The sequence below is a fragment of the Dermacentor silvarum genome, chromosome 4 (assembly GCF_013339745.2).
Source record: "Dermacentor silvarum isolate Dsil-2018 chromosome 4, BIME_Dsil_1.4, whole genome shotgun sequence".
NCBI lineage: Eukaryota > Metazoa > Arthropoda > Arachnida > Ixodida > Ixodidae > Dermacentor > Dermacentor silvarum.
Window position 1 is genome coordinate 5,601,583 of NC_051157.2, and position 27,815 is coordinate 5,629,397.

General features: G+C 46.1%; 1 protein-coding gene across 3 annotated transcripts in view; it reads right to left on the minus strand.

The window, feature by feature from the left end:
- The window catches only part of LOC119449359 (gem-associated protein 8), a 40,811-nt gene extending 13,261 nt beyond the window's left edge, over window positions 1-27,550 (minus strand). Inside the window, exons 1-4 of one of the 3 annotated variants that reach the window (XM_049665183.1) lie at window positions 27,180-27,550; window positions 26,988-27,041; window positions 16,101-16,163; window positions 13,749-13,874 (exon numbers count right to left, since the gene is read on the minus strand). In XM_049665183.1, the coding sequence (XP_049521140.1) occupies window positions 13,749-13,874; window positions 16,101-16,163; window positions 26,988-27,041; window positions 27,180-27,354 (418 nt within the window). In that variant the 5' untranslated portion in view covers window positions 27,355-27,550. The remainder of the gene's footprint in view (window positions 1-13,748; window positions 13,875-16,100; window positions 16,164-26,987; window positions 27,042-27,179) is intronic. The other 2 variants (XM_037712531.2, XM_037712532.2) reach the window with 2 other exon arrangements.
- Between the last annotated feature and the right edge of the window lie 265 nt (window positions 27,551-27,815).

The window sequence follows — 27,815 nt, forward strand, 5'->3', positions numbered from 1 at the left end:
AGTGCCAATCTTTTGTACAGTGAGCCTCAATGCTCTCCATGAAGGCTGCCCGCTCGACTCACCTGAAATGAAAAGAAGTGCTCTATTACGAATAATCGGGAGTGGATTTACGTGTTTCTTCAAGACGACTTCAAGACGATGGATCGTGTTTATTTACAAGATGATGAATGCAAAGGTCTTATTCAGCGAAAACAGTCCACTGTGCCGCACCCGATCCAGCCCAGCTTCATTCTTCTCTTCAACCGAACTCCCCTCGCAGTTTCAATATTCTCTCTGCGCTGGCAGTGGCACGGCTGCTAGGTAGGTAGGCAGTAAAATTTATTGAGGTCCGGAAGAATCTTCACCCCGTTTTCATAGGGGCAAGACTGCGGGCCACTCCCGTGTTGGGACGGGAAGGCCTAGCCTCACCGCCGCATCGTGGGCCTTCTGGACAGCCCAGAGTTGATCAATCCATTCGTGGCTCTTTTTACATAAAAAAGGTGCGGCCTGCTGCACCACGTCGCCGCCAGTGGGCCAGCGCGTCTTGGATGAGTTGACAGTTACGGCCGCTGTTTTTCCTGGGCTTGAAAACAAAAAAAGTTTCTTGGGCTGCGCGTTCTTTTCTCGCATGTACGGCGGATAACCGGGAAACACAGTCGGGACCGCAGTCGGAAGCAAAAGCCTAATCTTCGTGTTCTTTTTATGGTCATTCTCAGTAAAATGTAATGAACATACCAGCGACCTGTCGCTTCGCTCCCACTTGCTTCCTTTCCCTGATGGCCCTTGTCGAGAAACATTCTTCAGCCACGCTTCCCGATGCTGTATATCGCAGGGGAATTCGTGGTACTTCACAGTTGCGTCTCTTCTCGCGTTCGAGTTGCACAGCGGTCCACAACAGCTTCGTGGCATCACACCGCTAGAAAAAACCATCTGCCACACACGTGAGCACCAGAGAACCGTACTCAAGCACAAGAAACATGAGGCAAGCTGCTCACACACACGATCACACAAAAAACGCCCACGAGAATGCGCAAGAACAAGCACACCAACACGCATAAATCCTGAGGCAACCACATTGTAGCACGAACCGGCGTCTGCCTTGCGTACCGTAGCAGTGGCGTCCTCGCCAAAAACAGCGGCCGCAACTGTCAACTTAGCCTAAGATGCGCTCGCCCATTGACGGCGATGTGACGCAGCAGGCCGCACCTTTTTTTTTTATCCAGCGGCCGTGGTACTTAAAGGGACCCTGAAACGATTTTGATGATTGTGTACAAACGTACTGAGTCGTTAGAGTAGGTCCTTCTGATCATAAATTGACGTATCTAAGCGTTCCACGTAAAGCGTATAATTTATTATAAGGTTTTAAAAATGTACATCGCTACCGATTGCAGCACGCCAAGCGGCTGATTTTGTTGCCCAGATGACGTGTTTTGCTCAGAATATGTCACTGGGCCAGCTACCCGATTGGCTGCCCAGGGCGCTTCATCGATAATTTTTCCAACATTATGGTGAACAAATGTTGTTCGTAATAGTTTAGATGTTAGTTAATTTGTTTCTATAAAAAGAAAGTAACAGAAAGAGAATGCACAAGGACATGTCATCATAATCATCATCATCATCAGCCTATTTTATGTCCACTGCAGGACGAAGGCCTCTCCCTGCGATCTCCAATAACCCCTGTCTTGCGCTAGCGTATTCCAACTTGCGCCTGCAAATTTCCCAACTTCATCATCCCATCTGGTTTTCTGCCGACCTCGACTGCGCTTCCCTTCTCTTGGTATCCATTCTGTAACCCTAATGGTCCACCGGTTATCCATCCTACGCATTACATGGCCTGCCCAGCTCCATTTCTTCCGCTTAATGTCAACTAGAATATCGGCTATCCCCGTTTGTTCTCTGATCCACACCACTCTCTTCCTGTCTCTTAACGTTAGTCCTAAGATTTTTCGTTCCATCGCTCTTTGTGCGGTCCTTAACTTGTTCTCGAGCTTCTTTGTTAACCTCCAAGTTTCTGCCCCATATGTTAGCACCGGCAGAATGCAATAATTGTATACTTTTCTTTTCAACGACAGTGGTAAGCTCCCAGTTAGGATTTGGCAATGCCTTCCGTATGCACTCCAACCCAATTTCATTCTTCTGTAAATTTCTTTCTCGTGATCATGGTCAAACGTGAGTAATTGACCTAGATAAACGTACTCCTTTACAGACTCTAGAGGCTGACTGGCGATCCTGAATTCTTGTTCCCTTGCCAGGCTATTGAACATTATCTGTGTTTTCTGCATATTAATCTTTAACCCCACTCTTACACTTTCTCGGTTAAGGTCCTTGATCATTTGCTGTAATTCATCTCCATTGTTGCTGAATAGGACAATGTCATCAACAAATCTGAGGTTGCTGAGATATTCACCGTTGATCCTCACTCCTAAGCTTTCCCAGTCTAAGAGCTTGAATACTTCTTCTAGGCATGCAGTGAATAGCATTGGAGAGATTGTGTCTCCTTGCCTGACCCCTTTCTTGATAGGTAACTTTCTACTTTTCTTGTGGAGAACCAAGGTAGCTGTGGAATCCTTGTAGATGCTTGCTAAGATATTCACGTATGCCTCTTGTACTCCTTGATTACCCAATGCCTCTATGACTGCTGGTATCTCTACTGAATCAAATGCCTTTTTATAATCTATGAAAGCCATATAGAGGGGTTGATTGTATTCCGCAGATTTCTCGATTACCTGATTGATGACATGGATATGATCCATCGTAGAATATCCCTTCCTGAAGCCAGCCTGTTCTCTTGGTTGGCTGAAGTCAAGTGTTGTTGCCCTGATTCTATTAGAAATTATCTTGGTGAAAATTTTATACAATACTGAAAGCAAGCTAATGGGTCTATAATTCTTCAATTCTTTAACGTCTCCCTTCTTATGGATTAGTATAATGTTGGCGTTCTTCCAGCTCTCTGGTACACTTGAAGTTGTGAGGCATTGCGTATAAAGGGTCGCAAGCTTTTAAATTATGATATCTCCTCCATCCTTGATTAAATCGACTATTATTCCATCTTCTCCAGCAGCTTTTCCCCTGGACATGTCTTTCACGGCCCTTCTAACTTCATTGCTAGTTATAGAAGGAGCCTCTGTATCCGGTTCATCACTATTTCGAATGAAAGTAGTTTGGCTGTTTTGGGTACTGTATAGGTCAGTATAGAATTCTTCCGCTGCTTTTACTATGTCATCGAAATTGCTGATGATATTACCATGCTTATCTTTCAGTGCATACATCTTGCCTTGTCCTATGCCAAGCTTTCTTCTTACTGATTTAATGCTGCGTCCATATTTTACGGCTTCATCAATCTTCCTCACATTATAATTTTGAATATCCCTTACTTTCTTCTTGTTGATCAGTTTTGACAGTTCAGCGAATTCTATCTGATCTCTTGAGTTGGACATTTTCATGTTTTGTCGTTTCTTTATTAGGTCCTTTGTTTCTTGGGAGAGCTTACCTACTGGTTGCCTTGGTGCCTTACCTCCCACTTCAATTGCTGCTTCTGAGATCAACCTAGTTACGGTTTCATTCATTACCTCTATGTTGTCTTTATCTTCCTGTTCTAAAGCTGCATATTTGTTTGCGAGCACCAGCCTGAATTGGTCTGCTTTTACTCTTACTGCCTCTAGGTTGGCCTGTTTCCTCTTGACTAATTTTACTCTTTCTCTCTTCAAATTGAGAGAAATCCTGGAGCTCACTAACCTATGGTCACTGCACTTTACCTTACCTAACACTTCTACATCCTGCACTATGCTTGGATCGGCAGAGAGTATGAAATCTATTTCATTCCTTGTTTCTCCATTAGGGCTTTTCCAGGTCCACTTCCTGTTGCTGCGCTTCCTGAAGAAGGTATTCATTATTCGGAGCCTATTCCTTTCCACGAATTCTACTAACATCTCTCCTCTTGCATTCCTAGAATCGATGCCGTATTTGCCGATTGATTGTTCACCATCATGCTTTTTCCCCACTTTTGCATTGAAGTCGCCCATGACTACAGTATACTGAGTTTGCACCTTTCTCATTGCTAATTCAAGATCTTCATAGAACTGTTTTATTTCTTCATCATCGTGACTAGAGTTTGGGGCGTAGGCTTGTACTACCTTCATTTTGTGCCTCCTATTCAGCTTTATTACGACGACTGCTACCCTCTCATTAATGCTGTAGAATTCATCAATGTTGCCCGCTATGTTGTTATGGACTAGAAATCCTACCCCGGATTCTCTCTTATCTGGAAGACCTCTGTAGCAGAGGACGTGGCCGTTAGTCAGCAGTGTGTAAGCCTTACCAGTTCTTCTAACCTCACTAAGGCCAATAATATCCCAGGCAATGCCTGACAATTCTTCAAATAGTCCTGCTAAGCTAGCCTCACTCGATAGGGTGCGCGTGTTGAGCGTTGCCAGGTTCAGTTTCCATTGGCGGCCTGTCCGGACCCAGAGATTCTTAGCACCCTCTGCCGCGTAGCAGGTCTGACCGCCGCCTTGGTCAGGTGCTCCGCAGCCACTGGGGACTGAGGGCCAAGGACATGTATCACTACACAAAAAGCACTTCCGGCCCACAGCAAGTGTCGTCTGCTTGTGTTACAACGTGCTCCGTGTTGACGAGAGCTGCGCGGTCAGTGTTGGTCTTGTTTCTTTTCGCAAGCACCATGGTTCGCCCTTGCGTTGTGGGCTGCAAACGTAGCGATCGACGACATGTCAAGCTGCGACATTGTGCCCCGCTGCAAGGCAGCAGACGAGTGCAGTGGCTGCAGCGCATCGGACTGACGGTATCCAAACGGCGCCAGCATCTACGTGTTTGCGGCCATCACATCACGTCGAAGGATTGCCGCAATAGAATTTAGCTTGTCCGGTATTCAGGTGAATGCAAGCGTAAGTGTACTGGCCGTTTTACCACGTTTTACGTGATGAATGGAGGGGCAAACGTGAACTGCTTGCACGGTGCAGCCACCTGGCGGCACAAAGCTCAACAAAACACACAGCTAATATAGCAGTAACCAAGTGTTTTCTACTTTGCTGCTGGCTCAAATTTTTGGCAGGAGCGTAATCTTGAACACGTTGTCTTTTTTTTATGTTTAAAATGTTTCACACTTGGTTGCAGGAATATTATATCTGTATTGGGCTGTTTGAGCTCTGCGCCACCAGATGGCTGGACCGTGCATGTCGATCAGGCTGCTCACGTACGTCTACGAAGTTACGCCTCTGGGTATCCGTCAAAACACCCAGCCCGCCTGTGGTTACCGGAATACCGGACACGCTCGGCGCTGCGACAGAACGCTCGCAACGCACGCTGCTTGATCGCTCTAGCTGGGGATCGACGGCCGGGCGGCTAGTGGAGAGGTTGGCGAGCCTTCGCGCGCTGGCTCCAAGACAACCGGAAATAGACGACAACGTACGTTACAACATGACGTAGAGCCAGCGCTTAGCCCCAATCACTCGGCGAGCGAGTTGAGGAGGAAATGCATGGCTAGGGAGGAGGGTAACTTGTAATCGTCCGTAGCTCTCTTAATATGAGACGCTTCACTTAAATTGTGACGCGAATGTTTTACTGTAGCTGCACCCTTTAAATAGTGAATTCTGGAATCGATTAGTTAACATGATTCAATCTGTATTCGAAATTCCCACACTTTTTGTGCCTGCAGCTATGCTGCTGCTGCTGTCAGGAATGCTGCCTTGAATGGCTTATTGATGTATGCATATTGCAGAAAGTATCAGTGAACTAGCAACAAACTACTGTGATTTAAAAATATAAAATTTCCTGAAATGCTGATGGTACAGTAACAGTCCCCATGTGCTTAACATTTCCTCGTGACACAGGTGAATGCAGCTTAGCAGTTATGCTATCAGCGCCATCAGGGCTAGCAAATGTTCAGCCGCAGATGCTGCGAACAGCTCTCTAACCAATGGCTGAAGGAACTAATCCAGAGCTGTGAACTAGATATCAGCGCTGTATGATCCGACATGGCCTCCCAGGTTGGGGGAGACACTGTGCAGGCCCAATCTTGAAGGCCATGAATCTAATGTTATTCATCATCATCATCATCATCAGCCTATATTTATGTCCACTGCAGGACGAAGGCCTCTCCCTGCGATCTCCAATTACCCCTGTCTTGCGCTAGCGTATTCCAACTTGGAATGTTATTAGTGATGAAAAAATAAAGTTTTATCAAGTTTATAACAGTGTCCTACGTTTTTTGCACAAATTTGCTAAAAGAAGTTGATCATACAGGGAAGTAACTCAATGAAAAATTAGTCATCTGCAAATAATTAACATAAACAAATCTAGAGGATGAACAAGATTCTTGAAGTGAATGTTGGATAGTACAGCGGCAGACCCCAAGGATATATTGTCACGACCTCGCAGGAGACGTGGAAGCAGGCGTACAGCACGTATACAAGTACTTTTTATGAGCAGCAAACGCAACGTCGTTGTCGTCTCTGTTTTTCTACCCGCGCGCTACTTCAGCGTCATTTCCATGGCCGGGCACATACCCGGGGCGACGATATAGCATGTGGCATTTGCCCCTCCTTTGAAAGAAGCATCGTCCCGATGCGCCAAGCACCCAAGAAAGTGCAGTGATGGTGCAAAAGTCAGGTCATGATGCAAAATATGGCTTCATACGAAGCACGTGCACAACCTCGGGCAGATGCTGCCGGCGTTTGGAGCAGTAAGGACTGTCGGGCACAACTTCATAATTCACGTCACTGATGCGGCGTAGAACTGTGTACGGCCCGAAGTATCTTCGCAGGAGCTTCTCAGATAGCCCCCGCCGACGAATAGGAGTCCAAACCCACACCTGGTCACCGACGTTGTACGTGACGGGTCTGTGTCGAAGATTGTAGTGTCTGGCGTCGTAGTTCTGTTGCGCTTGGATGCGCAAGCGTGCAAGCTGCCTTGCTTCCTCGGCGCGTTGCGTAAACTCCTAGGCACCAGTCTCGTGATCACCACACTCGTGTGGCAGCATCGCGTCCAACAGTGTTGTTACTTCCCGGCCATAGACGAGGCTGAAAGGTGTCACGCGTGTTGTCTCCTGGCGAGCCGTGTTGTACGCAAATGTAACATATGGTAAAATCTCGTCCCAGTTCTTGTGGTCGACGTCGATGTACATACTCATCATGTCTGCCAGAGTCTTATTCAAACGTTCTGTCAGCCCATTGGTTTGGGGGTGATAAGCGGTTGTCTTGCGGTGAGTTGTACCACTTAATCGCAACACGGTATCCAGAAGCGCGGCCGTGAAAGCAGAACCTCTGTCGGTAATGACCACTGCGGGGGCGCCATGCCTTAGGACGACGGCTTCGATGAAAAATCGTGCTGCTTCGGCTGCTGTTCCCCGCTGGAGAGCACTTGTTTCGGCGTATCGGGTAAGATAATCAGTGACGACGATTATCCATCTATTGCCGGCAGAAGACACTGGAAATGGACCTAAAAGGTCCATGCCAACTTGTGCGAACGGCGCTTGTGGTATCTGAACAGAATGCAGCAGTCCAGCAGGCTTGACGGGTGGGGTTTTGCGGCGCTGGCAATCCAGGCATGTCTGGACATAACGTTTCACGACCGGCGCAAGTCTTGGCCAGTAATACTTTAGCCTAATTCTGGATAATGTGCGGGAGTAGCCCAAGTGACCAGCGGTCGGCTCGTTGTGACAGGCGTGTAGGACTTCGTTCCGTAGAGATGCGGGAACGACAAGTAGGTAGCTGCTGCCACTGGGTGAAAAGTTCTTTTTGTAGAGAACGTCGTGACGCAAGCAAAATGAAGGCAGCGCTCTGGCGAATAACCTCGGCACGCAGCTTGTTTTTCCCTCTAAGTAGTCAATAAGAGGAACCAGTTCTGCGTCCTCACGTTGCAGGCGTGAAACGGCGACAGCGTCTACCATGCCTAGAAAAGCCGCGTCGTCATCGTCGTGCAATGCAGTCTCAACAGGCGACCGAGACAGGCAGTCGGCGTCGGCGTGCCGCTTCCCCGATTTGTAGACAACAGTGAAGTCGAACTCCTGGAGCCGAAGGCTCCAGCGTGCTAGCCGACCAGCTGGATCTTTTAAATTAGTCAGCCAGCAAAGTGCATGGTGATCACTGACGACGGTGAAACAGCGACCGTATAGATATGGGCGAAATTTGAGGATGGCCCAGACTACCGCGAGGCACTCTTTTTCTGTAGTGGAGTAGTTAGTCTCCGTTCTGGATAGGGTCCTGCTGGCGTACGCAAGCACTCTTTCGGTGCCGTCCTGCCGCTGAAGAAGCACTGCACCAAGGCCGACATTGCTAGCATCGGTATGAAGAATCGTCGGGGCGTCTTCGTCAAAGTGTGCGAGCACAGGAGGCGTCTGCAGCCGCTGCCGTAGCTCGTCAAATGCCCGTTGCTGCTCTTCACCCCACACGAAGGGGACATCTTCGCGGGTGAGATGTGTTAATGGACACGCAATGCGCGAAAAGTCTGCAATAAACCGCCGGTAGTAGGCGCAAAGGCCCAGAAAACGTCGCACGGCCTTTTTATCAGGTGGCGTCGGGAAATTAGCAACGGCAGCGATTTTATCAGGGTCAGGTCGAACACCTTCATGACTAACCACGTGACCGAGGAATTGAAGTTCCTCAAAACCAAAATGGCACTTTTCCAGTTTCAAAGTTAGGCCTGCTGAGCGTATTGCCTCAAAGACCGTCTTCAGTCTCCGTAAGTGTTCGTCGAACGTGGCGGAGAAAACAATCACGTCGTCGAGGTACACTAGGCAGGTTTGCCATTTGAGGCCTGAGAGTACCGTGTCCATGAGTCGTTGAAACGTTGCTGGCGCAGAACACAAACCGAAGGGAAGCACCTGAAATTCATAAAGTCCATCGGGTGTCACAAAAGCGGTCTTTTCACGGTCTCTCTCATCAATTTCGATTTGCCAGTAGCCGCTTTTCAAGTCCATCGACGAAAAGTAACGTGCGTTTCGTAGCCGGTCCAGTGAATCATCGATACGCGGTAGCGGATAAACGTCTTTCTTTGTGATCTGGTTGAGTTTTCGATAGTCGACGCAGAAGCGCAGACTACCGTCCTTCTTTTTCACCAATACGACAGGCGATGCCCACGGACTCTTAGATGGACGAATAACTCCGTCCTCAAGCATCGTCTTCACTTGTTTTTGGATTGCCTCCTGCTCTTTTGGTGCTACACGATAAGGATTCTGCCGGATGGGTCTTGCGTCGTCTTCGGTGATAATACGGTGCTTGGTGAGCGGCGTCTGGCTAACTCTTGACGTTGATGCGAAGCAGCTGTTAAACTCATTGATGAGCTCAAGAAGGCTGTTGCGTTCGATGGGCGATAAAGTTCGACTGACATCAACCACAGGTGCAGGCATAGGCGCGGTGGACGCCGCGTGCTGCACTGAGACGCAGTCTTGTATTGGGGCAATTTCGTCGAAGTAAGCAACAGCAGTGCCTTTAACAATCTGTTGACGTTCCCTGCTAAAATTCGTCAGCAGGAGTTCAGCATGTCCGTCGAGTACATTAATTACGGCCCTGGCGACGGAAACGCCCTGACTCAGTACTAGTGCGTTGATGTGTTCAGCGACGCCAGGCCCGGTGTGCAAGTTATCGCAGATGACAGGCACGAGGGAACAACTTCGCGGCGGAAGCGTGACGTCGTCGTCGGCGATACGTAAACGCGGTCGCTGGTCATCTGCGGGGTCGACGTCTTCGGAGCTCGTAGCAAATGTCACCATGCGGTCGTGGACATTAATAACTGCACCGTACTCCCTCAAGAAATCCATTCCCAAAATAAGTTCTTTACAGCACTCAAAGAGAATGACGAGGGTGGCAACGAAGGCTGAACCGGCGATTATGATTCTGGCTGTGCATTTTCCAATCGGCGTCATCAACTGGCCCCCGGCAGTTCTGATGTTGGGCCCGGTCCAGGGCGTCTTCACTTTCCTTAGTCTGTCGGCTAGCTTTAGACTCATTATCGAAAAATGCGAACCAGTGTCAACAAGAGCGGCCACTTGGTGGCCGTCAATGCTAACGACAAGATCGGCGCTGACGGCGTCTGTTACATGTGGTGTGGTTGGAATCGTCGGAGTCGTAGAGTCGTCGATCGTCGGTGATGGGGGTTCTTGGGAAGCTGGACGGTTTGCAACCTCACCCCCGGAGGTTGCTGCCTCTAGTTTCCCCGGCGCGGGCTAGGAGACCTGCCCCTAGAGGCGTCAGGAAAATCGCGACGGGTTGGTTGGGTGTAACGAGCCGGTGATGGGGAACGTGATCGAGGCGTCGTTGAACCTTCCGGTCGAAAGTTGGAAGGATTGTCGTCGCATGTACGTGGAGCGTCAAACCGAGGGTAACTATAGTTGGTGGGAAATCTGGGAAACCCAGCGGCGCGGTAGTGGCAAGCTCGATAAACATGGCCTGCTTCACCGCAATGAAAGCATAGCGGCCGGCGGTCAGGAGTGCGCCACAAATCGGTTTTTCGTAGCGGATAGCCGGCAGGGAATTCTCCGTAAGACCGCGGCGCAGCGATCGGCTGTCGGCGATACGGCATTGCTGGCGTATAGGGCGTCGGGGATGGCGGCGGTGGCTGCGTCGGAGTGGTCGACGGTGTCAGCAGCATCGAAGTGGCGGGAGGTGGACGAAGGCTGAACCGGCGATTATGATTCTGGCTGTGCATTTTCCAATCGGCGTCATCAACTGGCCCCCGGCAGTTCTGATGTTGGGCCCGGTCCAGGGCGTCTTCACTTTCCTTAGTCTGTCGGCTAGCTTTAGACTCATTATCGAAAAATGCGAACCAGTGTCAACAAGAGCGGCCACTTGGTGGCCGTCAATGCTAACGACAAGATCGGCGCTGACGGCGTCTGTTACATGTGGTGTGGTTGGAATCGTCGGAGTCGTAGAGTCGTCGATCGTCGGTGATGGGGGTTCTTGGGAAGCTGGACGGTTTGCAACCTCACCCCCGGAGGTTGCTGCCTCTAGTTTCCCCGGCGCGGGCTAGGAGACCTGCCCCTAGAGGCGTCAGGAAAATCGCGACGGGTTGGTTGGGTGTAACGAGCCGGTGATGGGGAACGTGATCGAGGCGTCGTTGAACCTTCCGGTCGAAAGTTGGAAGGATTGTCGTCGCATGTACGTGGAGCGTCAAACCGAGGGTAACTATAGTTGGTGGGAAATCTGGGAAACCCAGCGGCGCGGTAGTGGCAAGCTCGATAAACATGGCCTGCTTCACCGCAATGAAAGCATAGCGGCCGGCGGTCAGGAGTGCGCCACAAATCGTTTTTTCGTAGCGGATAGCCGGCAGGGAATTCTCCGTAAGACCGCGGCGCAGCGATCGGCTGTCGGCGATACGGCATTGCTGGCGTATAGGGCGTCGGGGATGGCGGCGGTGGCTGCGTCGGAGTGGTCGACGGTGTCAGCAGCATCGAAGTGGCGGGAGGTGGACGACAAAGAGCTTCCGCGTATGTGTATCGTCGCGGCTCCGCTTGCCAGTCGGGCGAAGAAAATGCCTGTCGAACTTCCTCCCGGACGACATCAGCGACAGAAGCCACCGCTGGTGCCATGGGAGCAATGCCGAGCTGCCGGATCTCCTCTCGCACAATCTCTCGGATAACTTCACGCAGAGATGTGCCGCCGCTCTCAGGTAGCAGTGAAGCATTTGTTGGCGAGTTCGCGCGATCATTTTGGCGGTACCGCTGCTGTAGTGCCCGTTCGATAGCGGTAGCCTCCTTGGTAAATTCGGCCACTGTCGTCGGTGGATTCCTCACGAGTCCGGCAAACAGCTGCTCCTTCACTCCCCGCAAGAGATAGCGCAACTTCTTTTCTTCGGCCATCTCAGGATCTGCTCTGTGGAAAAGGCGGCCCATATCTTCTGCAAACATGGCAACGCTCTCATTTGGCTTCTGAACACGAGATTCGAGAAGGCGCTGCGCATTGTCTTTTCTGTCGCTGCTAGTGAATGTGTCTAGCAGCTGGGTGCGGAAGGCATCCCATGTGGTCAGGCTCCTCTCCTGGTTCACAAACCATGTCCGCGCACTGTCTCGAAGAGCAAAATAGACATAAGACACCTTTTGCCGGGAGCTCCATTCATTATGACTGGCGACACGCTCGAACTGGTCCAGCCAATCTTGGACATCTTCAATGGCGTCACCATGGAAACTTTCTGGGACCATAGGATGCTGTAGCGTCACCTGCGATGGAGTTGCAGTGGTCATGGCGGTAGTACTTAGACGCGGTCCGGCAGGATCCTGCAAGGGGTTGAACTCGGGCGTCAGGCCTAGCAGGCGGCGGCTGTACCGGTGAACCGGAGTTTCGACGAGCGAAGGCGATTCCGCGTTCGATGGATGGCTCCGCGAAGCGGTGCTAAGCATGAGGCAATCCTACCCCGCACCTCCACCAGTGTCACGACCTCGCAGGAGACGTGGAAGCAGGCGTACAGCACGTATACAAGTACTTTTTATGAGCAGCAAACGCAACGTCGTTGTCGTCTCTGTTTTTCTACCCGCGCGCTACTTCAGCGTCGTTTCCATGGCCGGGCACATACCCGCGGCGACGATATAGCATGTGGCAATATCTAAAAGACAAGAGGTGGAGCCATCAATGCGAAGATATTGTTTATGATTAGTTACACATGAAGCCAGTCAGTAAGTATATACATAGGAACTCCTATCCCCTTAAATTTTTAAGGGAAAGTGAACCACTTTTAGAACATGGTTAGGAAATGGTCCCAATTTATAAACAACACTGCAGTGAACATGCAAACCAAATTACATTTTGCTGCATGCAGCAGGGAGCGCTTGCAGGCTTCCACAGAACTGATTTGCCATATTCAGTGTGCTTTGAGTTGCTGAGTAATTCGCACTCACTCTGCGAGCTGTTAGCCGGCTGGTTAGTGCAGATGGTGGAGTGACCACCCCAGAAAGGCACTGAACCCAGGACCAGGACAAATTTTTCTTGACTGTGAGGCTTTCTTTCTGAGAAACTTGTATCGGTTTCCTTTGTAGCTTTCTGATACAAGACGGGTGGATGTAAATTTTTCACTTTTCATAATCTTTCCTCCACCTTAAGGGCTTCCGCAGAACTGATTTGCTATAATGAATCACTTGCTCTCTCCTGCAGTTTCCAAACATTTTTCTGCCTTAGGCAACGTCAGCAATGAAGTGTAATAGCCCACAGGCATCATACACACGCCATGCACACACTCCCTAATTTTCTAGAAAAGTGTTCTGCCCTGTGCTGTAACCATTCCTTTATCGTCCTCGGGCAGACTTGTCAGAGCTTGAAGGGCTACTATAAATGCACCCTGGAAAGTGATAGGCGCCAACTCAAATGAGAGGAAGCGCAAAGCTAACATCACACCCATTCCAGTGTGTTGCACGGTTTCAAGGAAAGGTGTCTCAGGGCTACTTAAATAATATGTAGCAGTTTGCTGCGTGGAACCTTGTCAAGCAAAAACTTTATAATAATCTATGACCTGTGGCAGCTTGACCTGAAGCAGCTTTGAATAGGCATAGTTGGCGCGTGGTATTCCAATTCATATTCTAAAACTTCGAATATTTGCCCACTCCTACTAATTAACTAATTTTGTAATTAATCACTTTGTATAAGTTGAATTGCAATCATCCTTCAACTGCGAAAACAAGGGGAAGCTCTACCTCAAGTTAATAATGCAGAATTAGTAAGATAGTAGATCAGCAGTGGGCAAGAGAAAAAAATTGTGTGAGGTTGTATGCATCAATCTATGAAAATGCCAATGAACCTTGCTCTAAGTCTATAACAACGTGGGGTACTCACCAAGACTTTTACGATGCCGTGCACTTTGCTCAAAGAAAGCAATCAGCTCTTCAGTTACTGGCATCTCAAAGTCACCATCCTCGGGCGTCTCAAAGCGATAATCCTGCCCTGCTTGCGAAACCTGCACTAAAAGCAACAAAGGAAACCAAAGATAAGAGCACAACACTTGCACACAGTTGGGAAAGCAAGTGCTTGTTAGCACACTACTTGAGAATGGACAGCCATCCCACAACTGCTGCTTGCTACATCATTAATTCAGTCAACTCATGAAAGTGTCTTCAAACAACCTTTGTTTTTCTCCTGCAATTCTCCCCAATCATTGTAGTACACAGACATCTGGCCATGACCTGCACACAATGGCAGAATTAACTGCAAGCATTTAGCACTTTTCACGAGTTCTTTACAAACACCTAGCACTGACTAGAGCAGTGCATCTTAAACAGATCTCCGCCAAAGAAAAATGCTTGTCACAAATTTTACCCACTGAGAAAGCCAGTTCGGTGGCACTTTTGTGTTCACATCAATGAGCGAAAAAGTCTTCACTGAAAACGCCAAAAAGGGATTATGATGTACCAAAGTGCTGACTGTCCTAAGCTGAGCTCAAAATGCACGTGAACATCTGAGACGAGACAGGGGTCATGGCTATGAACATTCCTACTCACTGGTTGCTTCCATTGACACTGAGCACCCACTCCCATTGACTCGCTACATATGCATTCTTGTTAACCGGGACTCACTCCTGTTCATACACATGTCCAGTCACACTCACCTCCCTTCGTTACTCACCAATCTTTGAAATGAGCCTGGAGTGAGTACGAATCAGTGGACTTGTGAGTATGCCAACCTAGGGCCATAAATGAATATTGGTGACTGCTTGCTACCTTCCTATCAGTGACCAAGTACCATTGTCATAAAAGTCAAGACAGCCTAATTCATTTACTTTTGCACCAGTCACTCCTTTTGAAGCTGTATTAGTAATAAAAAGGATCCGTAATAGCATCGTTACAGGTGTCGATGAATTAAGTGCTGTACCTCCCAAGTATGTTGCGAATCTTATATCCCAAACTATAGCTCGTATTATCCATTGCATATACGTAAAAAAATGGTATTTTCCCTTCCATCTTTAATCTGCATATGCCTTGTACGCAAGGGTGGCATTCCTAATCTCATGTCAAATCATAGGCCTACATCTGCGTTGCCAGTAACACCCAGGTATTGGAATGTGCTATAAATTCCAACATAGAGAAATTTCTTGCTAAGTATCAAGTAATAAACAACATGCAGTATAATTTTAAAAGCCAAATACACAGAATTGGCCCTGTTAAATATAAAATAGGAAACACAGTGGCTGGGGTTTGTGTCAGTTTACCAAAATTGGTCCAGAGTTTCATCTTGGCCTGCAGTAATGACAAACATGCCAGTGTGCCTGGGCACACAAAGACAATACTTAAAGTGACTGCACTGATGGACTTTTTCCCAACTGCCTGCAACTTTAATGCTCTACAGTACTCTTTGCAACCATCAAAAACTCTATCAAAGTTTGTCCACAGACAAAAAATTATGCAGATCCAACGCACATGCTTGAGTCCTTGTGAAGGAATGATGTACATAAGTTTATCAATCTTCCTACTTATATTAGTATTAGTAGTTAATGTTGTCTACTCAGCAAGAACAGCTGCCAGCACATAATCAGTGGTCCCAGTTTTTTTTTTTTTTTTTTTGCGTACGTGTTTTTTCACTGTCGGCCTTACCATGCGTCCGCATCAGAGCGCCAAGTGATTCAAAAATAAGTGGCCAAAATGGTTGCAAAGGACATCATCGAACCATCATGAATGAACGGTTTATTTGTTTCTGTAGATACATACAGAAAAACGAAACGGAGCTAAAGGCCATTCGGCCTGACGGGGTTTCGCTATGAGGTGACATTAGAACACACAAAAAGGAAATTTAGCAGTGCTATTCAATCTACCATGATACAAATATAAGGATCAGCAAAAATATATAAACATTGGAGAAAGTATACTGGCAACAACATCTCTGTATGCGACATATGCATACAAAAAGAAAATAATAAACAAAGACAGAAAACATGGAAATGTAAAACCAGGATTATAAACCAAAAGATCTGAGCATTTGGAAGTATATATTACATGATTTGCATGAAATGCACATAAGCCAATAGACATCATTAGTAGCGCATACTAGGTAATATCGACTGCCTACGTAGTCCATTCACAAAGAGTTCTTTGATGTGGTGTTTGAATTGTGTTACTGAGAGGTAAAAATGTATTTTTTCACCGACACGATTTAGAAGCACAGGCATGCAATACTTAGTTAGGGCTCTACCATAACCTGTCCTTGTGGCAGGTACCTGAAGTCGTTGTTTACGTAGTGAATACTTGGTCGTAGTTTCATCTGTTGGAGAGAAGCGAAGGTTGTTTTTGTGAATGAAAAGTAGTAGTTTATATTCGTAGACTTGTCTCGCTTTGAGCATACAGTGTTTTGTAAACAGCGGATTGCTAGGAGTTTCGCTCGGGTCACCGCAATAATTTTCAAATAGCGGAGCAATTTTTTTTTTGTAGAACTTTTAATTTGTTTAAGTTCTGTTCACTTGCTGTAGCCCCCCATACAAGCATGCTATAGGACATGTGCGAGTAAGAAAGAGTGTGATATACGTTCTTTCTCAGCCAAAGTGGTACAAATAGATTTAATTTAAATATGCAACCAACAATCTTGCTGAGTTCTGATGTTAGTCTGTCAACATGAGTGTTCCAGGACATATTTTCTTGGAACCATACTCCAATAAATTTTAGCTCCTGGTTCCTAAACATGATGTTAATGTCGTCTCTGCACCGCTCGTTGATAGGCTTAAATACGATGTTCTTGCTCTCAGCTACATTAAGCGTGGGCTTATTTTGATGCAGCCATTTCTCAAATTTACGTAGGTAGTGGTGCATAAGTAACCTACCTGTAAAAAATATGTTAGTATCATCTGCGTAAACAATTAACTTAAGGGAGTTTAGAATGTTACAAAGATCACTGATATAGATTGCAAAGAAGAGTGGCCCTAGAATTGAACCCTGAGGTACAACATTTTTTACAATTTTCATACGAGAGACCTCATTGCCCACTCTCATATATTGTTTTCTTTTGGCGAGGTAACATTTTATTAGTTCTGATGCCACTCCTCTTATACCGTAATCCTGCAACTTTGAAACTAAAATGTCATGTTTTACCGCGTCAAAAGCTCTTTTCCAGTCAATGAAAAAGCCTAGAGTGTACGATTTGTTTTCCATGTTCTTAAGTATTTCTTCTTTGGTATCTAGTAGTGCCGACTTCTGTGATAGTGTGCTTCATTGATTATGTGGTGCTGTGTGAAAAAGTGCTCCAATCTTGTACGTATGACCCCTTCAAAATCTTTTGAAAGAACCAGTAAAACAGATATCGGTCGGTAGTTCGATAGTACATCCTTAGCACCCCCTTTACAGACTGGGCAAATGCAGGCTACTTTGAGATCCGAAAGAAAGATGCTAGTTTCTAACATAGAGTTCAGTATACAGGGCGTCCCAGCTATCACGCAGGACAATTAAAAAAATGAGGAATGGCGTTATGTGAAGCAAACCTTGTGCGTATTGTTTCCAGTACAGTGGAGTAGCCGCCAGTAATTTTTTTGTTACCGATATTTAGTTAGGTAATTGTCATTAATTATCTAACTCAAGAAGTACTGTCCTAATTGTCAAAGTGTCAATGAGAAAATTGTAGAGCAACATGAAAAGCTCCCGATACAGCTTTCTGTTGCTCAATACAAGTTACATAAAAGTGTTTTTCGAGCGTGAAAGAAGCCCGCGAATACATGCAGAATTGCCGCGCGACTGGCCGTTCGAGCCACTTTGCGTGTATTTGCAAAGTGCCTCGAAAACACGTCAGGATCATGAGCAGGAGGCAGAACTATGTAGGTGGAAGCCATGGAACGGGCAGGCGGTGAAGACAACGTTCCTTCACCGACTGACATGGCCGGAACCGTGATGAGGCGGCCATTGCAGAGCTTCGTGATGGGTACAGGGAACAACCACCACCTCCACCACAAAAATGTTACGTAAAACATGAGGTGTGACTATTTACAGTGTATTTAGACTGAGGTACACAGCAGCAACCAAGATGGTGGACAGCCTGCACACCAGACAGCCGTCTTTTTTGTCATCTGCTCCAGGCAGAATGCCTCTCTCAGAATGTGTTAGCTTCATAGCAATATATACACTCCCTTGGTTCCTTCCTACTCCCCCCTTAAGCCTTTCATTTCCATGTTGCGCTACTGTGCATTCCATAGTGTGCGTCTGTTTCTGTGTGGGCGTGCGCATGTGTCTAGCGAGGAAAAGAGGAACGCCAAACCCAGGAGAAGAGCCAAAGAAAGTTTCATTTTAAAAGGTAAATGCCATCTGGCCTCCATAAGGCACTTCCCAATATCAACACTTCCAGCTTCAAACTTTTGCTGGCTGCCCTGATGACCGGCGATAGTTTGTCCCCTAGGAAAGGCAAAATAGTTTGTACCTCGTTCTAGAGGACATGCACAGAGTAGTTAAAGCACTCAATTTGTAGAATTTGTAGAGGGAAAAAGACACAAGCAAAGCAGATCTAGCTATACAGGGGCTGTACATTAAAACATTCCACTTCGGTGATAGTATCGCCTAGGTGATAGTCACCTTCAATAAATCAACCAGCTGCTTACCCATGATGTCAGCATGCACTACCAACATGCGATCTTGAACTCTTCAGAACGCACAAGAGAGCGCACTGTGCGAGTGCAGAGAGGCTTGGGTGTGTTGTTTTCGAATGTATCGGCCGTAGAAAGACATTGTTTGTTGATTCAATATATGTCGGGAGCACCCGATGACACCATGACGTAGACCAAATTACTAGATGGCGCTTTTACTTTCCGGTTTTGCTAAAACAGCCAATCGGCGCGCACCGTTGGTGGAGGCATGGCCAAGACGAACTATCGCCGAAGTGGAACGTTTCAGAATACGACCCCAGTACTAACACAGCAGCTGAGCATTTTCCGCTGCGCTTGGTGAGCACAATTTTCAGGTGGGCGTGGAGTTCTGCAGGGCAGCCAAATTCCTACCCATTACAGTGCACTCTAATTCTGAGCTTTCTTCACAACGGAGGACTCTATGGCTACCAACTGTGCTTTACGCGTCTACGACCGAAATTATACGCACTGAAACCAGTGCTCATCCCTTATTAGATTGGCTTACCGTATTTTCACGCGGATAACGTGCACCAAGAATGTGAAAATTACAGGGGTAAAGTAGAGGTGCGGATTATAAGCTAGGTTTTTCCTTTAGTGCAGCTTCACGGCAATGTGTATTGTGCCGTGAATCCCCTAATACAGTAACAGTGACTAAGCCTCTTATCTCGCTAGGTACTGGTTGTTTTGCACACACAGCCCAATAATATAACAACTTGAGAAAAAAATATTGAGCAAGTCAGCTAGAGTTTTCCGCAAGAAATAAGTGTCATTCAAGAGTGAAGACCGTGAGCGTAAGAACTCAAAAACTCCGCTCCATACGATGATAATGATGATGGTTGTGAGTGGTATTCCCTTTTAAATGGGGCAGTGGCTTTTGCCACCACACTCTAGTCTAATGTTTAAGTGCTTAAATTCTTTTAATGTAAAATGTTTCTAATTTCTACCTTTTGGCATATGTTAATTGTTCCATTCTGTGGTTATACAAGAATGGTAGATGACGACGACGCGCGGGAAGTCGGAGAAGTGCTTGGACTAGAGCACTACAAGCATAGGCGCCGACTACAGGGGGGCTCCGGGGCTCAGGCCCCCTCCAAAGTCTGCCAGGGAGGGGGGGGGCTCTGCCCCCCCCCCCCTGCTTCTAAAATGTCATTACCAGAGTCCACTTACCCAAACGATTTATGGTTTCTTTTGAGTTGCCTCTACATTTTCCCTTAAAAAGTTATTGTGGTTAGAAGCTAACTGCATCATTGCTGACGCGGATGTGCACAGCTTTTATATTTCAATGTGTACACTGGACAAAATTTATGATATTTTGAAAGAGAAAGAGGTAGCCAACTAACATATATTTCTAATGATATGGATAGCCTATATGTCTAGAGAAACGATATGTTGCTGTATGTTCAACTCGCTACAAATTGCTTTGCGCACTTTTTTGACAGTGAAAAAGACCTGCAGACTTCAGTGACCCCTTTGGCAGAGTTTTTTATCAACGGTGTGTGAAATGCACGTGAATGATATATGTGTCTCAGCATTGCTTCTCTTTCCTGTAGGTAATGCTAGCGACTCATGAAAAAAAAAAAAAAGAACTTATAATAATTTACAACATTTACTGGGGATGGAAACATCGCAACGTGTATGCATAGGCCATAAATATATATAATTAACTTAGCAACCGAAGTGAGGCCGAGCCGGGTTCACTCTAAATCAATAGTAGTCATGCACAGCAGAGCTTCTACTAGGAGTCAGAAAAAAAAAAAGAGGCTGCAGCTTTGCCGAAAAGGCCAAACAGTATTAATGATAGCGATCGCGCATAAGACAATTACACGAAAAAGATTCTTCCCGTATAAATCCGTGTGAGTGCCGCACCCCCAACTTGAACGCAAATATGTTTGTAAAAATCCAACTGAGAAGCAATCGCGTTCAGCGCGATTCCTATCGCGCTCTACTGCGAATTTTCTCGCGCAGCGTACTTTCGCGCGTCGCAACTATTAAAAAGAAAAAAAAAAAAAAAAACTCGGTTATAACTTAAGAAGACAGGAGAAGCGCCCCGCCCTGACCAAGCGCAGCAGCCAATTTCCACCGCGACTAAAGGAATAGTCCCACTGACGCGACTCGGCCCAGCTCGAAGCTGCGGGCTGGTCGGCGGGGTCACCGGCCGTCCGGCTCATGATGTCAGTCTAGAGTGCACGCCCATTGGTGGATGCTCGTGTGCATCCACCTTTGAGGGGCAAATGCCACTGCCTTCTAAAGTTGTACACGACTATGGATGGCGAGAGGAGGCGATCGCAGAGGTTTACGGCGAATTTCATACTCGTAGTTGGAAAAATTAGATAAAATGGCCCGGTCCCTTGTAAGGCTCGTCTAAATTGCGGCAAAAAGTGCGGCCCTCACACGAGTCTGTACGTTGGGTATATCGCCTATATTAATTGTAACGTTTGACCACTAATTAAAATAACAAAGATCGTGCGATGCACGGACCATGTAAATCTGTAAATATTATTCCCGCTGGATGACCACGAGCAGTCGCTATCACAACGCTAGCATTATGATGAACGCCGGCAGCGGGGGCGAACGGTTCGTACAGCCATGCGATTCACCATGACTTCGAAAATTATATTCATCATCATCATCTGCATATCTTTATGTCCACTACAGGATGGCTTCTGTCAGCGATCTCCAATTACCCCTGTCTCTTAACTTAGGCTATGCGAGCTGCAACACTTAAGGCACGGAAAAACATCCTAAGATGAAAGACAGCGCGCATGAAGTTAGCAGCCATCCCTTCTCGCCCTTGATCATTGCACCCCCGCCCAATGATGAACAACAATTGGATACGGCACGCGGGCCGCGTATGCGTCAACCGCACATAGTAATTTGCAGCTGCGGCAGGACTAGATGAGAAGACGTGTGCTCTCCTCTCCAGTCGTGCATTTGATCACGTGACCTCTAACTAACCCGAATATTGAGCGCGTAGGAAGATAATGTCTATCAAATGTTATGGCTCAGCGTTACGGGCTTTTTCTCGCACCCGTAGTGTATGGGTCTCACTCATATGACTTTTGGACTTTATACGGAATAACACTAGGCGCGCGGGAAGTCCAAGCTTGATCCATCTCGGATGGATCAAGCTTGGACTCGGTGCAGATTAACTCCAAAATGAAGCGCGTGACCCACATGTGTATAACAGAGGCAGGAAAAGTAGGAGTTGAGGACCCGTGTATTCTAGCCGCTAGGCGAAAGAAGACTCCACGCCGCTATCAAGAAGGTTCCTCAGCTCACGTGTTTCCATCAGCGAGTGACATGTACCGCCAGAGGTTCTGTGAAGTACTTGACACAGTGCTGTCTTCAGTTAAACGACAGGTATCCACCTGATATGTGGCAGCATAAGTCCCACATTGAGCAGCTTGCCATAGGGAAGGAAGACGAAGCATATATAACATACTTCTATGGCGATGACCTTGAACCAGGACGCCTGATTTTGCACAGAGATATGCAGCAAAGGTCGGCATCATTGCACACATTTGGGGACGTCGTGCACATGTTTACGGGGGACAAGGGCGAACATCTACGAAACCTTTTGCTGGAAATGGCCAAGCTAAAAAAATTGCGTTGGCCATACCGGTCTCCTCGACCACATCCGAGAGGTCCTTTTCTTGCCTTCGGCGACTGAAAATGTACTTGCAGTCGACAACTGGACAAGCCCGTTTGAACCATCTGGCAATTTTGCACGCACACAAAAAACTCTCCCGCAAAATCAATTTGAATAAGATTGCCGACGACTTCATTTCCAGATCAAATGCTCGAACGAACACTTTTTAAATAGTGGTGAAATAATCGCATCAGACAAAGAACTGATGTATTTAATAGGAGAGAGAAAGGCACCAACTTACAAGTCAAAGCAAACCACCTGGCTTAGAAAACAACGCAAAAAGTTATAGAAAGGAACGAAAATGGGGTCCATAACCACGCAAGTAGAGTGAGGCCATTTGGGTAAGAAAAGACGCGTGGTTGCGCTATTTGTAAAACTCCCTAGTCTATCTGTGCATTTTCCTTATTAATTTTTATTCGTCGTATGCTGCATTTGCCTCTCAATAACATAATCCACGTTGTTCCTATATTTGCTATTGAGTCCTTTCGCACTTTTGAGATATCGCTGTCTTATTTATTTATTTGTTAATATTTTTATTTATTTGGGCACCGGATAACTTTTACTCTATAATCCTTTATTCTGCCTCCGGAAAATAAACGAAACCAGTGGCATAAGGCATGCTTTGACATGTAATGAAACTATGGTGTTATGGAATCACATTATACTTATGCTAATAATTCTAGTTATAAGTTTTGTTCAGAAATTGTTATATATCGTTTAATGTTTATATATGTTATGTCTTATCTTCCCAATAACTGACCTCGCGTCAGGAAAAGATTTCTTGATTGAATTTCTTGTATTAAATCTTTTACAAGGCGTTACATTGCTTTTTCATAGATGTGTACTTGTGCGACTTAATACGCACAAAGCACATGTATCTCCCTAACGTGTTTAACTGAATCTGCTTGTCAATGGCATCTCTTGGTTGAGCTCATCATTCAAGCTCGTCACTTCAGTGACCAATCTTTCGAGGTCACACGAAGTTTCCAGCGTAACTGTTAGTAAAGGTAATATACAGGGTGTTTCAGCGAACACTTTCAAAATTTATTTAAGGTTGCCTGTGGCAGATAGCCCAATTCCACTTAATGAGCTGGTCTACTCGAAGAGGCGGACATTATTTGCACAAGAAATTGAAATGCATAATTGACTAAATAACAAAATTCACTAATTAAGTTTTTAACTAATTCTATGATGACCCATAGTGCAATTTACAAATTGTAGCCGTGGAGTTCGCAAGGCGGATCCACTTGGAATTAATTCTCAGGATGACACCAGTTTCAAGATAATAATTTCCTGAACTTTGTGGAGAAACGCATTGGCGTTCCGGTTAATTTTCTACTTCAATGCATAAAGCGACGTTTTGTTAAGAAACTAACTGGAACCCCAATGCATTTCTCTGCAAAGTTCAGGAATTAATATCTCGAAACTGGTGTTATCCAGAGAATTCATTCCAAGTGGATCCGGATCGCCTTGCGAACTCCACGGCTACAATTTGTAAATTGCAATATGGGCCATCATGTAATTAGTTAAAAACTTAATGGGTGACTTTTTAATTATTGAATTATGCATTTCAATTTCTTTTGCAAGTAATGTCCGCCTCTTCGAGTAGACCAACTCATTAACTAGAATTGCACGCGCACAAAACTAGAATCTGCCACAGGTAACCTTTAAGAATTCTTGCAAGTGTTCACTGAAACACCGTGTGTGTGTGTGTGTATATATATATATATATATATATATATATATATATACGGGCGGCATTCGGAAAGCTGGTCAGGCCCCCCCCCCCCCCCCCCCCCCCGGAAAAATGAAAACTTTCCGCCTATGACTACAAGTTTGCCATGTTGCATGAGTAGCAGCTTTCGTGCAGCCTTTCCTGATCAAATGTGTGGGCAATATGCAAGGATATTATATATATATATATATTTTTTTCTTTTTCAGTGGGCTGAAAGTGGGGGTGTGGCTTATATGCAGACGCGAGTTATACGTGCAAAAATACGGTAACTACTCGACTCTACCATCTGCCACAGATCACCTAGAGCATTGAGAGAACATCTTGAGGTGCTTACCTGGTGTTGACTGCCATTTTCCCTCACACATCATCAACAGGCTCCCTTCCTCACGACTACTGGTGCATAGCTAAATTCATGCCAATTTTCCAAATACAGTGATCGTACATCAACTCTCAATGACTGATCTATTTCAATATGAGAACTATATGCAAGATTGCTGGGCACATTATTCACTCATAGCTTATCAAATGCAAGCATGATTTTTGGAAGGGATATCCATGCGAACCTCAAATGGTTGGATTTATTAATGATTTGACTTCATCTCTTGACCTTGGCATGCAAGTTGATACTATTTTTCTGGGCTATTTAGAGCCGTGCTCCACATTACAGGATACAAACAAAACTCAAACGTGAATTAACAGGGTGTCTAGCCCAAATCTCTTTTTCAAATTTCCTGAAAGGCTTGAAACTAAATAATGTTTTTTTTTTTTCACTTAGTATTATTATACAGCATGATAACTACTCAAAAAGGGACAGAACCATGGAAAAAAATGAATCAAGTATGCTGCACCAAGCAACTCACTTTTCAATGCCACAACCCAGGTGCATACCTGAAAGGCTTAGCCTACCCATGTAGCATCTCTATCTCCAGCACCCATGCAGTACTTCATGAATCACACCACTTTGACTACTTATTCTTGCATATCTTGTTTCCACCATATTGAACCCCGCTCCAAACACACTGAACGCTCCCCTTGGGCATGCTCCAATGACATGTGAGTGGCTTAGTGTGACATTTTCTATTACCTCACATCTGTTTCCTTGCAGCAGCAGGGCGCACTTTGGCTTTCTGAGCATCTGCAAGCTGATGTGAAGGAACTACCTCTGCTTCATCGGGCCCCATAAAAATCTGCCTCTTATGAAGAGGTATCACCTTTGTACTACTGTTGTTCAGACAGGTGCACAATTTGGAGAATGCTCCATTTGAAGTTGTCAGCACCACTGTATGCAAATATATATGAATGTAACAAACTTGCAGATACAGGGAAATGGCGACCGACTGGTTTCCTACCCCACAGCTGCTTGGTGCAGCAAATTTGCGATGACGATTTGTTTCGTCATCGGTTTGGGTTGTCATCATCATCAAGGACAATGACGAGCCATTTAACTTGCATTGTCAGGGTGAGTTGATGAAAAAAAGTTTCAAAGTTGCATACAATGCTTGTAACCTTAAATGCATGTTGCTGGCAGTATCGCATTTAGTAAACATTCTATTCCTTCAATTGTATTTTATCATCCATTGTATGTACCGTACCGCATGCACAAGATATTTCAAGAAATTACTTTGAATCACCATAACATTAATATGCTTGTACTATCAGTCTAGGTGCACAACTCCCCCCCCCCCCCCCCTCTCGCCTATCTTCCCCTTTATACCATGGTATCAGCTTCCAATCTGACACAAGAGATAAAGCTGTCCTAGTCGCCTCACATGCCAACCACAGCGACCTTAAGGTCTTAACCTTCTTAAAAATCTCGCCAAATACTTTCTTCTTTTTGGGTGAGAACAGTTAAGAGCAAATTATCATGTGTGACAAAATTAAAGAAATAAGCGGTGCCAGTAGTCACATGTTAGTCAAGCGGTTGAGTTTCTCCCGCCAGTGGATGGAAGCCATGGTGAGTGAGAAACCTGAAAAGCCAATTATGGCCATTGAAAAGCTGGTTCTAGGGACATAGTCAACAACCAAGCATTGCTAGCACCACTACTAAGCAATGGATTTGCTTGCTCCCACAGAGCCTACAGGACCCAAGAATGGCTGTCTGTAAACTTACGCGGCCACATCACTCCCAATGTGGCATCCTAGTTCCCAATATAAATCTGCTACATTGCTATGTGTGAGGGGTCCTGAGAGGGAGACCAACAAAGAGACTATCACCGCTGAAAACTCTCTAAAGACTGCTGTTGTGGAAGCACTACCCAACATCAACATGAACTGATGCAAGCATTATCAAAGCCCACTTCAGTCAATAATTGAGGCTATGGGAGGTTTTATTCAACAGCCTTTGAAAACATCAGTAAAAGAAACACTGTAGAGACTTGGGAAGGGGGAAGCATGCCTCCTAAAATGTTCATTGTATGTCATCATTAAATCTAGTCACTTTTTTGTTCTAATCATTATTGTTAAAATGTTTGTGAGTATTGAAAATTCTAGCGTTTTCCGTTCCTGAACCATTTGATATGATTATGAGGCACGCTGTAGTGGGAGACTCCTCATTAATTTTGACCATCTACCTGAGGTTCTCGAACCTGTACCAAATGCACGGTACACAGCCACTTTTTCCCCCTTTGAGAGTATCAAGCGACTTGTCTTGTTAATAGTAAATGTGTACATATGAAATCATGTCAAGCACAGCATTTGGGCATCTTTCCGGCACTGGCAGGGATGGTTTTAAGCAACCATATTGAGGTGCGGGAACGGCGATTATCCTTAAGCAACTGGAATGTGCCAGCCTGTAAGGTCGCCTTATTAGTTTTCAAGTATTTTGTGTGTGCACAATGTGCCTAGCTTGCTTTCACTTTGTTGTGCCATTATGCTCACTGCTTTGAATTACCTATTGTACTGCACAACCAATTTCCTTGTCCAAGCTTTTCCTTGGGTTGTTTGCAAATTTTTATGCTATCGTGTGTCACATTTCAAGGTGTGTTATGTGGGTGTTCCGCACATTTAAATAAATTTAGAAGAAATACAGAGCTCCCAGCGTCGCCTATTCCAGCCGCCAAGTGGATGCCAACATACAGTGATGGAGAAACTTGGTGTGACACTTACATGCGCACAGTTCTTGGCAAGTTTGAAGGGGCCTCCTCTCAATATAGGCGTCACCTAACATGGAAAATGAAGGTGGGGGGCACAATTTAACTGCGCCAATATTTGTAAAATTAAAACAGCAAACGCTCCAGGCGTTAACTTCATTGATGTCAAGCGGCGCTTTGACGGTTCTATGTTCAGTTTGATACTCACAATCACTCGACGCTGCGCTTTGGGCGGCGACATCACGCAAAAGTTGCTGGTGATGTTGAAACCAGATTAGCGTGTTGTGATAGTGATGCCAGTAGCGCTTGAACAGTGGATTCTGGTACCATCGACCACGCATGCATGACTCGGACTCGGTGTTGAGTGATGCGTAAGGTCGCATGCTGACCACGCCCACTAGAACAGAAACCGACGCAAACACAGGACGAAGCACTTCCAATCACTCACTTGAATCATTAAACTAAAACCGCCTAAACTAGACTGCATAGAACACAACCAATACAACTAAACATGCAGACGCCGATTCGAAAGTACAAGGATTGAGTCTGGCTTGCCTTGGCTAGCGAAACAAAATAATTTGCGGATGTGCTGCTTTATGATGGAAGAAAAATAGTTTTTTTCCTTCCTCCATGACTCTACCCAAGCTCATGGATGGATAGATGAGGCTGAACACTTTAAATCGGGCGGTGGCACACGCCGCCTAGCCTTGATTATTAACATATTTTGTACTTTGTTACAGTGGCTAAAATAACTTTGTGCAGCGCTCGACCGCTGGCGCCGCCTTGCGCCGCTCGCGCGTACCATGTTTCTAGCACCACGGCCGCCTGGATCGGCGCGCGCGGC